General features: G+C 40.9%; 1 protein-coding gene across 1 annotated transcript; it reads right to left on the reverse strand.

Moving 5' to 3' along the window:
- Positions 1-7,953: 7,953 nt before the first annotated feature.
- Positions 7,954-11,167, reverse strand: LOC115135866 (non-histone chromosomal protein HMG-14-like). The gene is made up of 6 exons (XM_029671019.2): positions 10,990-11,167; positions 9,646-9,672; positions 9,429-9,458; positions 9,305-9,340; positions 9,099-9,203; positions 7,954-8,929 (listed from the first exon to the last, which is right to left on the reverse strand). The coding sequence occupies exons 1-6, from the start codon at positions 11,005-11,007 to the stop codon at positions 8,882-8,884; spliced, it is 264 nt and encodes an 87-aa protein (XP_029526879.1). The 5' UTR covers positions 11,008-11,167; the 3' UTR covers positions 7,954-8,881.
- Between the last annotated feature and the right edge of the window lie 219 nt (positions 11,168-11,386).

An 11,386-nucleotide genomic window follows, 5' to 3' on the forward strand; every position in this document is an offset into this window, starting at 1 on the left:
TGGGATGGTGTATTGCTGCAGAAGCCATGCTGGTTAAGTGTGCCTTGAATTCTAAGTGAATCACAGATAGTGTCACCAGCAAAGCACCCCCACACCATCACACCTCCTCCTCCATGTGTCACGGTGGGAACCACACAAGCATAGATCATCCGTTCACCTACTCTGCGTCTCACAAAGACACGGCGGTTGATACTGAAAATTGCACATTTGGACTCATCAGACCAAAGGACAGATTTCCACCCGTCTAATGTCCTTTGATGGTGTTTCTTGGCCCAAACAAGTCTCTTCTTATTGGTGTACTTTAGTAGTGGTTTCTTTGCAGCAATTCGACCATGATGGCCTGATTCACGCAGTCTCCACAGTTGATGTTGAGATGTGTCTGTTACTTGAACTCTGTGAAATATTTTTTTGGGTCGTCACTAGTTACCACTTGCCTGGCTACCCAGACTCCTTGCTCCGGCCAAAATCTACACCATGCCCAAGGACATTAGTTTCTTCTCTGGAATGAGTCTGGATCAAACACATTCGGGGCCATCTGATAGGTTCAGAAACCGATGGGTTGGGCCAGAAGACACGTGGGTAACACAGCGGTTTGAAAATTCATCATTGGCTTTTATACTCTGACTGGTGAGAGACGATCCAATCGCTGATTACTTTGTTTTGTACAATGGCCCTCGTGGCAGTCTCTGACTAAGGTATGTAGCGAACGATAGAGAAGTGAAATAATTCAGTGAGTTAACACAGCCACAAAGTCATAATGATGGCTACACCCCACCTTAACATTTTTTCTTCTTAAAATCAGATTTTACAACTAACTCTAAACTTAACACGTTAAACTTTGAGTGGTTGCTTAAAGGCATCTGCATACTTAGGTTCGGTTTGATCCTAGCAGATCTTGGCTAGGTGAACGTCTGTGCTGGCATACTCCCTTAAAAGACCTTTACTTGGAAATATGGAAAAAAGCTTCAATATTACAGTTTGTCCCTCTTGAGACGCCGTAGCAACATAGCCAGTACACACTTCCTCAAAATAGTCCGAATTAATCTAAGATAAATCAAGAAGTCCGTAATTAATTTTGACATTTTTGCTGATGTGGTCTTAGTTGTTCAATTTTACATCAAACTAAGATGTTTGGTGCAGTTTTTCCTCAAGTAAAACATTTAGCATGAAAACTAGTCATCTCTCATTGAATGAAAACAAACACTTAATTGAAGAATCCCATCCATAGTTCCCACTCCTACTAGTAGTACTGTTGACCAATCACTGACAAAAGGGTTACGAAGGGGTGACTTTAGCTACCGAAATTCGATTTTGAACAACTGAAGACCAAAACAAAAAACATCACAACATTTTGTCATAATATATGCGCAAACTGTTTTGACTGGGAAGCATGTGACACGCTTCAATTTTCGTCCGGAAATAGAAAGTGACATATCATTCAAAAGCTACAGCACTTGTCTTTTTGGAAATCGAGGTCAAATCATACTGCTGGCAATGTCATAAGAATGCCCCCGCCACAGCAAGGGTCATTTTAAGATGTAATTAGGGTAATTTTAAGATGTAAGGCTTGAAAATCCATTCAGTCATTTTCGCACATTGTAGTACAACCCAAACCAGATTTTGCAGTGGTGGCGCTCTAAACATTTGCAAATTCCCATAGGAACACAACCATTTGAAATGCACACGGCATGTGCAATGTGCCATGCCCTCATTTTTTGTCTTGCGGGAATGATATACATATGCGGAGAAAGCTGGAGTTGTTAGTTTGGTATGTCGTTGGTCTGTTGGTCCTTAAAATATATATATATTTTTATTTTGCCTTTATTTAACCAGGTAGGCAAGTTGAGAACAAGTTCTCATTTACAATTGCGACCTGGCCAAGATAAAGCAAAGCAGTTCGACACATACAACAACACAGAGTTACACATGGAGTAAAACAAACATACAGTCAATAATACAGTAGCAAAATAAGTCTATATACGATGTGAGCAAATGAGGTGAGATAAGGGAGGTAAAGGCCAAAAAAGGCCATGGTGGCGAAGTAAATATAATATAGCAAGTAAAACACTGGAATGGTAGATTTGCAGTGGAAGAATTTGCAAAGTAGAAATAAAAAAATGGGGTGCAAAGGAGCAAAATAAATAAATAAATAAATACAGTAGGGGAAGAGGTAGTTGTTTGGGCTAAATTATAGATGGGCCATGTACAGGTGCAGTAATCTTTGAGCTGCTCTGACAGCTGGTGCTTAAAGCTAGTGAGGGAGATAAGTGTTTCCAGTTTCAGAGATTTTTGTAGTTCGTTCCAGTCATTGGCAGCAGAGAACTGGAAGGAGAGGCGGCTAAAGGAAGAATTGGTTTTGGGGGTGACCAGAGAGATATACCTGCTGGAGCGGGGGACTTTACCTAGCAGGGTCTTGTAGATTACCTGGAGCCAGTGGGTTTTGGCGACGAGTATGAAGCGAGGGCCAGCCAACGAGAGCGTACAGGTCGCAATGGTGGGTTGAATATGGGGCTTTGGTGACAAAACAGATGGCACTGTGATAGACTGCATCCAATTTATTGAGTAGGGTATTGGAGGCTATTTTGTAAATGACATCGCCGAAGTCGAGGATCGGTAGGATGGTCAGTTTTAAGAGGGTATGTTTGGCAGCATGAGTGTGAAGGATGCTTTGTTGCGAAATAGGAAGCCGATTCTAGATTTAATTTTGGATAGGAGGTGTTTATCGTGAGTCTGGAAGGAGAGTTTACAGTCTGACCAGACACCTAGGTATTTGTAGTTGTCTGCATATTCTAAGTCAGAACCGCCCAGAGTAGTGATGCTGGACGGGCGGGCAGGTGCAGGCAGCGATCGGTGGAAGAGCATGCATTTAGTTTTACTTGTATTTTAGAGCAGTTGGAGGCCACGGAAGGAGAGTTATATGGCATTGAAGCTCGTCTGGAGGGTTGTTAACACAGTGTCCAAAGAAGGGCCAGAAGTATACAGAATGGTGTCGTCTGCGTAGAGGTGGATCAGAGACGCACCAGCAACAAGAGCGACATCATTGGTGTATACCGAGAAGAGAGTCGGCACAAGAATTGAACCCTGTGGCACCCCCATAGAGACTGCCAGAGGCCCGGACAACAGGCTTCGACACACTGAAATCTATCAGATAAGTAGTTGGTGAACCAGGCGAGGCAATCATTTGAGAAACCAAGGCTGTCGAGTCTGTCGATGAGGATGTGGTGATTGACAGAGTCGAAAGCCTTGGCCAGGTCAATGAATACGGCTGCACAGTATTGTTTCTCATCGATGGCGGTTAAGATATTGTTTAGGACTTTGAGCGTGGCTGAGGTGCACCCATGACCAGCTCTGAAACCAGATTGCATAGCGGAGAAGGTGCGGTGGGATTCGAAATGGTCAGTAATCTGTTTGTTGACTTGGCTTTCGAAGACCTTAGAAAGGCAGTGTAGGATAGATATAGGTCTGTAGCAGTTTGGGTCAAGAGTGTCCCCCCCCTTTGAAGAGGGGGATGACCGCAGCTGCTTTCCAATCTTTGGGAATCTCAGACGACACGAAAGAGACGTTGAACAGGCTAGTAATAGGGGTTGCAACAATTTCGGCAGATAATTTTAAAAAGAGAGGGTCCAGATTGTCTAGCCCGGCTAATTTGTAGGGGTCCAGATTTTGCAGCTCTTTTCTATGATTTGGGGATTTCTATGTTTCGGCCTAGTATGGTCCTCAATCAGAGGCAGGTGTCATTAGTTGTCTCTGATTGAGAATCATACTTAGGTAGCCTGGGTTTCACTGTTTGTTTGTGGGTGATTATCTATATTAGTTGCTTCTGTCAGCACAGTCCTTATGATAGCTTCACGGTCGTTATTTGTTTATTGTTTTTGTATTCAGTGTTCAGTGCTTTCTTTAATTAAATATTCATCATGAACACATACCACGCCGCATTTTGGTCCTCTGATCCTTCTCGCCTCTCCCCTTCAGATGAAGAGGAGGAAGACCGTGATACCGTAGAAAAATGCTTATTGAAATTCTCAATTATAGTGGATTCATCGGTGGTGACAGAGTTTCCTATCCTCAGTGCAGTGGGCAGCTGGGAGAAGGTGTTCTTATTCTCCATGGATTTTACAGTGTCCCAGAACTTTTTTGAGTTTGTGTTGCAGGAAGCAAATTTCTGGTTGAAAAAGCTAACTGCTTGTGTATATTCGTTTCTAACTTCCCTGAAAAGTTCACGGGGGCTGTTCGATGCTAATGCAGAATGCCATAGGATGTTTTTGTGTTAGTTAAGGGCAGTCAGGTCTGGAGAGAACCAAGGGCTATATCTGTTCCTGGTTCTAAATTTCTTGAATAGGGCATGCTTATTTAAGATGGTGAGAGAGTCATTTAAAAAAATAACCAGGCATCCTCTACTGACGGGATGAGGTCAATATCCTTCCAGGATACCCGGGTCAGGGCGATTTAGAAAGGCCTGCTCGATGAAGTGTTTCAGCGAGCGTTTGACAGTGATGAGCGGAGGTCGCTTGACCGCTGACCCATTACGGATGCAGGCAATGAGGCAGTGATCGCTGAGATCTTGGTTGAAAACAGCAGAGGTGTATTTAGAGGGCAAATTGGTTCGGATGATATCTATGAAGGTGCCCATGTTTACGGCTTTGGGGTGGTACCTGGTAGGTTCATTGATCATTTGTGTGAGATTGAGGGCATCAAGCTTAGATTGTAGGATGGCTGGGGTGTTAAGCATGTTCCAGTTTAGGTCGCCTAGCAGCACGAGCTCTGAAGATAGATGGGGGGCAATCAGTTCACATATGGTGTCCAGAGCACAGCTGGAGGTAGAGGGTGGTCTATAGCAGGAGGCAACGGTGAGAGACTTGTTTTTAGAGAGTTGGAATTTTAAAAGTAGAAGTTCAAATTGTTTGGGTACAGACCTGGATAGTAAGACAGAACTCTGCAGGCTATCTCTGCAGTATATTGCAACACCGCCCCCGTTCTATCTTGTCTGAAAATGTTGTGGTTGGGGATGGAAATGTCCGAGTTTTTGGTGGTCTTCCTAAGCCAGGATTCAGACACGCCTGGGACATCCGGGTTGGCAGAGTGTGCTAAAGCAGTGAATAAAGCAATCTTAAGGAGGAGGCTTCTAATGTTAACATTCATGAAACCAAGGCTATTACGGTTACAGAAGTCCTCAAAAGAGAGCACCTGGGCAATTGGAGTGGAGCTAGGCACTGCAGGGCCTGGATTCACCTCTACATCACCAGAGGAACAGAGGAGGAGTAGGATAAGGGTACGGCTAAAAGCTATGAGAATTGTTTGTCTAGGACATCCGGAACAAAGAGTAAAATTAGGTTTCTGGGGACGATAAAATAGCTTCAAGGTTTTTAATGTACAGACAAAGGTTTGGTAGGATGTGAATACAGTAATACAATATAATACAATATAATATAAATCATATAAAGTAATACAATAGTAATACAATATCAACAGTAAAGTATCATTAAACTGACTTTTCAGAACTCTGGTACTGCCAGATTGAGATTTCTATCACCTGGCACATGCGCAAAACCATGTAAACTACAAGATTTAAGGTTTGAAAGTGTGAATCGCGTGCATGTGCGTACGTCTTGTGCACGTGCCATTGGTTATTAACAAAAAAAATGATGAGCCACACACAGACACTCATGTTTTGAAATCGGTTTAATAATACATTCCTGTGGATCTTTTGTCAAAATAAGGACCAACCGCACAGATAACCAGTAGAATGAGTTCAAATGTAATTTTATTCAACATTCTGGCTTAATAGGAAAGGGTCACATTTTTTGCAGTGCTTTGTTTCAGACTGATTATCAAGAATTGGAATCACCGTCTGATTTATTAAGCCATGCACAGTGATCAGAGCAGGATGGGCTCCTCTTCTCTGAGTTGGAGACTCATGCTTCAGCATAGGTGCTAAATGCAGTGGGTCCCTCTGTAAAACTATACCCCTATGTTTACTGGGGTCCTATACACATAACGGCATGGTACAGAGGGAAATCTTCCCTATATGTTAATCAAAGATAAGTTTAGTTTTTTTCATCTTGCTGTTTAGGTCAAGAAAGGTGAAAAGTCAAATCCATATCAACTCCTATTTGCAACCGCTGGGAGTATCTAGCTAGATCAGTGTTTCACAAACTTGGTCCTGTGGCCCCCCTGGGTGCACGTTTTGGTTTTTGCCCCAGCACTACAAAACTGATTCAAATAACCAACTCATCATCAAACTTTGATTATTTGAATCAGCTGTGTTGTGCTGGGGCAAAAATGAAAACATGCACCTAGGGAAGGCCCCAGGACCGAGTTTGGGAAACCCTGAACTAGATCAACATGATTTTATACAAAAATATAAATGCAACATGCAACAATTTCAACAATTTTACTGAGTTACAGTTCATATAAGGAAATAAGTCAATTTATCCATTGGGGAGACAGGCCCAGCCAATCAGAATTTGTTTTTCACCACAAAAGGGCTTTATTGCAGACATAAATACTCCTCAGTATCATCAGCTGTCCAGGTGGCTGGTCTCAGACAATGCCCACAGGTGAAGAAGCCAGATGTGGAGGTCCTGGGCTAGCGTGGTTACACGTGGTCTGTGGTTGTGAGGCTGGTTGGACGTACTGCCAAATTCTCTAAAACTACGTTGGAGGTGGCTTATGGTAGAGAAATTAACATGCAATTCTCTGGCAACAGCCCCTGCAGTCAGCATACCAATTTCACGCTCCCTCAAAATTTGAGACATATGTGGCATTGTGTTGTGTGACAAAACTGCACATTTTAGAGTGGCCTTTAATTGTCCCCAGCACAAGGTGCACCTGTGTAATGATCATGCTGTTTAGTCAGCTTATTGATATGCTACACCTGTCAGGTGGATGAATTATCTTGGCAAATGAGAAATGCCCACTAACAGGGCTGTAAACTAATTTGTGCACAACATTTGAGAGAAATAAGATTTTTCTGCATATGGAACATTTCTGGGATCTTTTATTTCAGCTCATGAGACATGGGACCAACACTTTACATGGTGCGTTCATATTTTTGTTTAGTATATGTGCTAGCCTTTGTTCTAGGTGTGATACTTCTTTAATGAACTGAATATATGGTGAGTTTCTTTCTTGAAGCCCTACGGTACTTAAATGAGCTATATGTTTGCATTGTAATTTCAGAAAATGTCCTTAATATACAGTATCTACAGTAATAGTGGAAAGATAGTTTCACAATATTTTCCCCCCAAAAAACATATTGGAGCCACACAAAATTGCATTCTAATGGTGCATCCTTCTTATTGGTCAACAAAAGATGGATCTCTTGTTGTCAGATTGACTGGGGCCAGCAATGGGCAAACTTCTAACATCTCTCAGCCCCAGTCCATTTGACAAGATATTTGCTCGCCCCCGTTAATTTTACAATCTTTTTTTTACCAAAAAGAAGGCTGCACCATTAGAATGCACTTTTAGTTGGGCCCAATAACATTTTTGGGGATGAAATGTTGTGAAACACAAATGTTCCACTATTTCTGTAGATATAACATTTGACATTATAAATCAAAAATATTACATACAGCTCCTTTAATGTATTTGTGTCTGAGCACCCTCACAGTATCTTCTGATCTTAATTTTATTTCAAATTGTGTCCAATTAAGACCTAAACAATGAGGTGAGTTATTACTAATCAGCCACCTCAATTGATCAATCAAGTAAACGGGTGGAGTGAAAACAATGTGCCCATGGAATGAGTCTGACAGGAGTCTAACAACCAAGTAACGTTTTTCATGTCAAGGAGATACTAGCTGTTGCCATGTCATTTTCAGAACTGAACTGGTATTATTTAGCTACGGCATTACATACGTGGTCAGAACTGGCATCTAAAATAATTTAGTTTTTATATGATTATTTGGATTCAGACATTGTCCATTTCCATCACACAAAGAACAAAACAAGTACAACCAAATTTTTATTGGTTTGTTTATACCAATCATTACACAGATACATCTATAAACAAAGGATAAAAGAACTGTACACTTGTACTTGATACCTAAACCCCACATGAATATTGCTACTGCTGGTTTGTGTATTTGACAGCTCAAATGGATGTAGTTTCTCAGCATCCAAGGAACCATAATCGTCAGTATATTTAACTTATGTACTTCTTTAGCTTGGCTAAGAACACAATTCCATTTTTACCATACTCACAATGTACCATTACACACTGCATATAGAAAGTTGAAAACCTCTTTTAATAGCAGCTATACAAATTTATTGCAATGCTATCACAGAACAGAGACAACCAATTACACCCAATGCACAGGCCTGATAGGGAGGAACTCCAATACTAGGGAATAGGTTTATTAAGCAGAATGGTAAAGAAAAACATAATGAGTACAAGAGTTAACATATGGAACACAGTTTAAACACCTTAAAATGTTTTCCTCATTATAAACAATAAAACAATGTGTTCCCCCCTTGAGTTAATTCAGCCCCACCACACAATGCAGGTTACGTATACCTTCCCTCATATAGCCTATGGAATGTTAGTCTCTCAGACAAGCTCTCTGTTGTTTTGACCGGATCCTGTAAACGACGTGCTTGCATGTTCTTGGTGTAGTAACCTGTCCCATTCCCACCCCCATATCGAAAATAAAAACCGTTGACATTTACAATGACCGTAATTGTTCCAGAGATGTAAAAACATGGGATGCAATGAAATCCCCATCTCAAATTGTATTTTTTATTTCATAAAAAAATGTGTTTCTACAATCAAACTACTAAAAAACCTGCATTTAGAAAATAGTCGATAAAAATATACCCCTGAATTGTACAAGAAAAAGAGGTACAGGGAGCACTGATAAAAGATGTGGTTTGAGAGATGTTATTCGGCCGCCTCTTCCTCCTCTTTCTGTTCAGGTTCTTCTGGTGCCTAAATGTAAAACATAACGGAATAAAACTGTTGCAATAGTTGAGAGAACTTATTCATAATTGACATTCAATATCTTATGTTTAAAACAGTATAAGATCATAAACTATCAATTTGATGTTTTTCTTGTCCTTATAGGACAAAATGCCTACATATCCCAGCAGTCCCTTACATCTTCCTCAGCTTTGGCTTCTCCATTCTCTGCGGGCACCTCCTTCTCAGGCTCGGTCTTTTTCACCTCTTTAGCCTTCTTGGGCTTAGGTGCTGCCTTCTCCTTCTGGAAATAAATGTGTTTAATGGGATAAGACACCGTAAGTCCTAATTGCAATTAATTTACTATTAAATGTACATTTGTAATGAATGTCTGCACTTCCTCACCTTTGGCTTGGGCTCTGCCTTTGCAATTGCGGGTTTCTGCAATGAAAGATTTGTGATTCTTTGCTGAAATTGTTTTTGGGTGCATCTTTAATTAAAGTGTCAATAATGGTGTGTAAATACTCACATTTACCAACCTCTCAGATCTCCTCTTAGGCTGAAATATTTCAAAAGAAAATACCAATTATTTACTCATAAATGGGACAACGTTTGACATGGGTTGCTGCTGACCCCTGGTGTCAGAACAATGGAATTGTATTTTGAACATTTAATATTTTACAACCAGCAATCACCTTGATTAAATACAACACACATTATATTTCAGTAAGATGTGTATGACTCACCTCTGCTGCCTCAACATCAGCGTTTGCCTATAATAATAATAAAATGTTAGTGACAGCTCAGCAGGGCAACCGTGTCAAGTGGGTTTTACTGGGTGAGGGACAGTTTAAATGCCAAGAGTATTAGGGCAATTATGTAATCCCCAAAAGGCGTAGGGATATAAGGAAAAGCATTGCAGCGTGTTATGGTCAGTCTCGATATAACTGCTTATTTTTCCTTTTTTTTAAAAATATACATCACCCACGAACTACCTAATAAACGGATAATAGTGTCAATTTGCTCAGATCATGTTCCCATTTCCTATGACTATACCATGTTGCCTGTAATCTCTACGGAGAGGGGGGAATGCCGACTCCGCCTACTCCCGACGCATTCATTCACTCGTGATGAATGGGATTTGCCAGGCAACATGACTGTGCTCGCTACTCCGACCAGACAGTCTACTATGCGTTCCCGCCATTCATTCGAATTTCAAACTCCGAGATCCTCAGCGATTCTCCAAATGGTTACAGAATCTACTAGAATCCCCAGCAACAAGAGCGCCCCTGTGATGTCGACGAATCGCCATTGCATAACCCAGAATTGGCTCGAGCCAACAAAAGGGCACACGGAAATGTAATTAAACCAAATATTTTAACGATGCAGCATGTTACATTAGCGCACTTAAACGCATTTTACGTAGTTTAACTATGAACTTTTATATTGCAAAATAAGAAAAACGTCGTCAGTGTTCCCCTTGCCCACAAGGGCAGCCATGACACAAGTCTTCGTGCCCTTTTCAAAGCGCCCTAGAAGCAGTCTTCTGCATGTGCATACCGCCCACCGTGCGTTGAGCATTATGCTACCAACAATTAAGTTATATTTTAATGATGCAGTGTTTCAATAAGTGTAAATGCAATGTAATCTAAATGTTATTTGCAATAGACTTTGCCTAGTAAAAAAAATCGGTCACCAACTTTATTTCTGCAGAATCGCCATCTTACGACGTAGCTAGCGACCTACACCTCTTTGTCCTTTTATAGGTTAATGTATTTGTAAACAACCACCACTAAGACGTGACAAAACCCCAATTTGAAATGTATCTGATATAGTAAATATTAAACACCAAACATGTAACCAGTCCTAATTTTCGAAGACTAAAATCACAGCGTGAATAGGTAGAAAACCCGCCACTTCCCAAATCAAAACAGTCCGATACATTTTAAACTCTTGATTGAACACAGCAGTGCAACAATGTTGGAGCGGAACAAAACATGGATATGCGGCTACATTTCACATGCAAAAATAAATGCATTTGTTTTTTCTATCAAAGGATATATACAACCAATAAAACATATCCCACTTACTTTGCTCCTTTTAGGCATGGCTGTTTTGCGTATAAGTTCAAATAAAGAGGGAACTGTTCCAAAACGGAGCAAGAAAAATACTGTATGTTGGTATAAGATTCAAACACTACGTTCTATTACAGCGTAGCAAACCTTAATGTTCCATTGGAACAAAACTAGCTCAAACCGGATTGGATTCTCCCCCTCCCTCCCTATTGAATTCATTATAGCATCAATCTGACGGACAAGCTACTCTCCGCCCCTGGTAGCCATTGATTGGCTTTAGGAGCCGTCAACACATTTTCAAATCATAGCGAGATACCTGTGTGGATAATTTTACATGGCAATCAGATCTATATTTATTTGTCTTTAGCTGAGCACTCATCAGGGGGTAACTATGACACATTTTTGTTTTTAT

Source organism: Oncorhynchus nerka, linkage group LG10 (assembly GCF_034236695.1).
Source record: "Oncorhynchus nerka isolate Pitt River linkage group LG10, Oner_Uvic_2.0, whole genome shotgun sequence".
Classification (NCBI taxonomy): domain Eukaryota; kingdom Metazoa; phylum Chordata; class Actinopteri; order Salmoniformes; family Salmonidae; genus Oncorhynchus; species Oncorhynchus nerka.

Excerpts from the sequence above, each read along its gene's own strand:
- LOC115135866 (XM_029671019.2), bottom strand. Across the intron at positions 9,204-9,304 it reads AGGCAGAGCCCAAGCCAAAG|AAGGAGAAGGCAGCACCTAA; the intron begins GTGAGGAAGTGC and ends ATTTATTTCCAG. Across the intron at positions 8,930-9,098 it reads AAGCCAAAGCTGAGGAAGAT|GCACCAGAAGAACCTGAACA; the intron begins GTAAGGGACTGC and ends TTTTACATTTAG.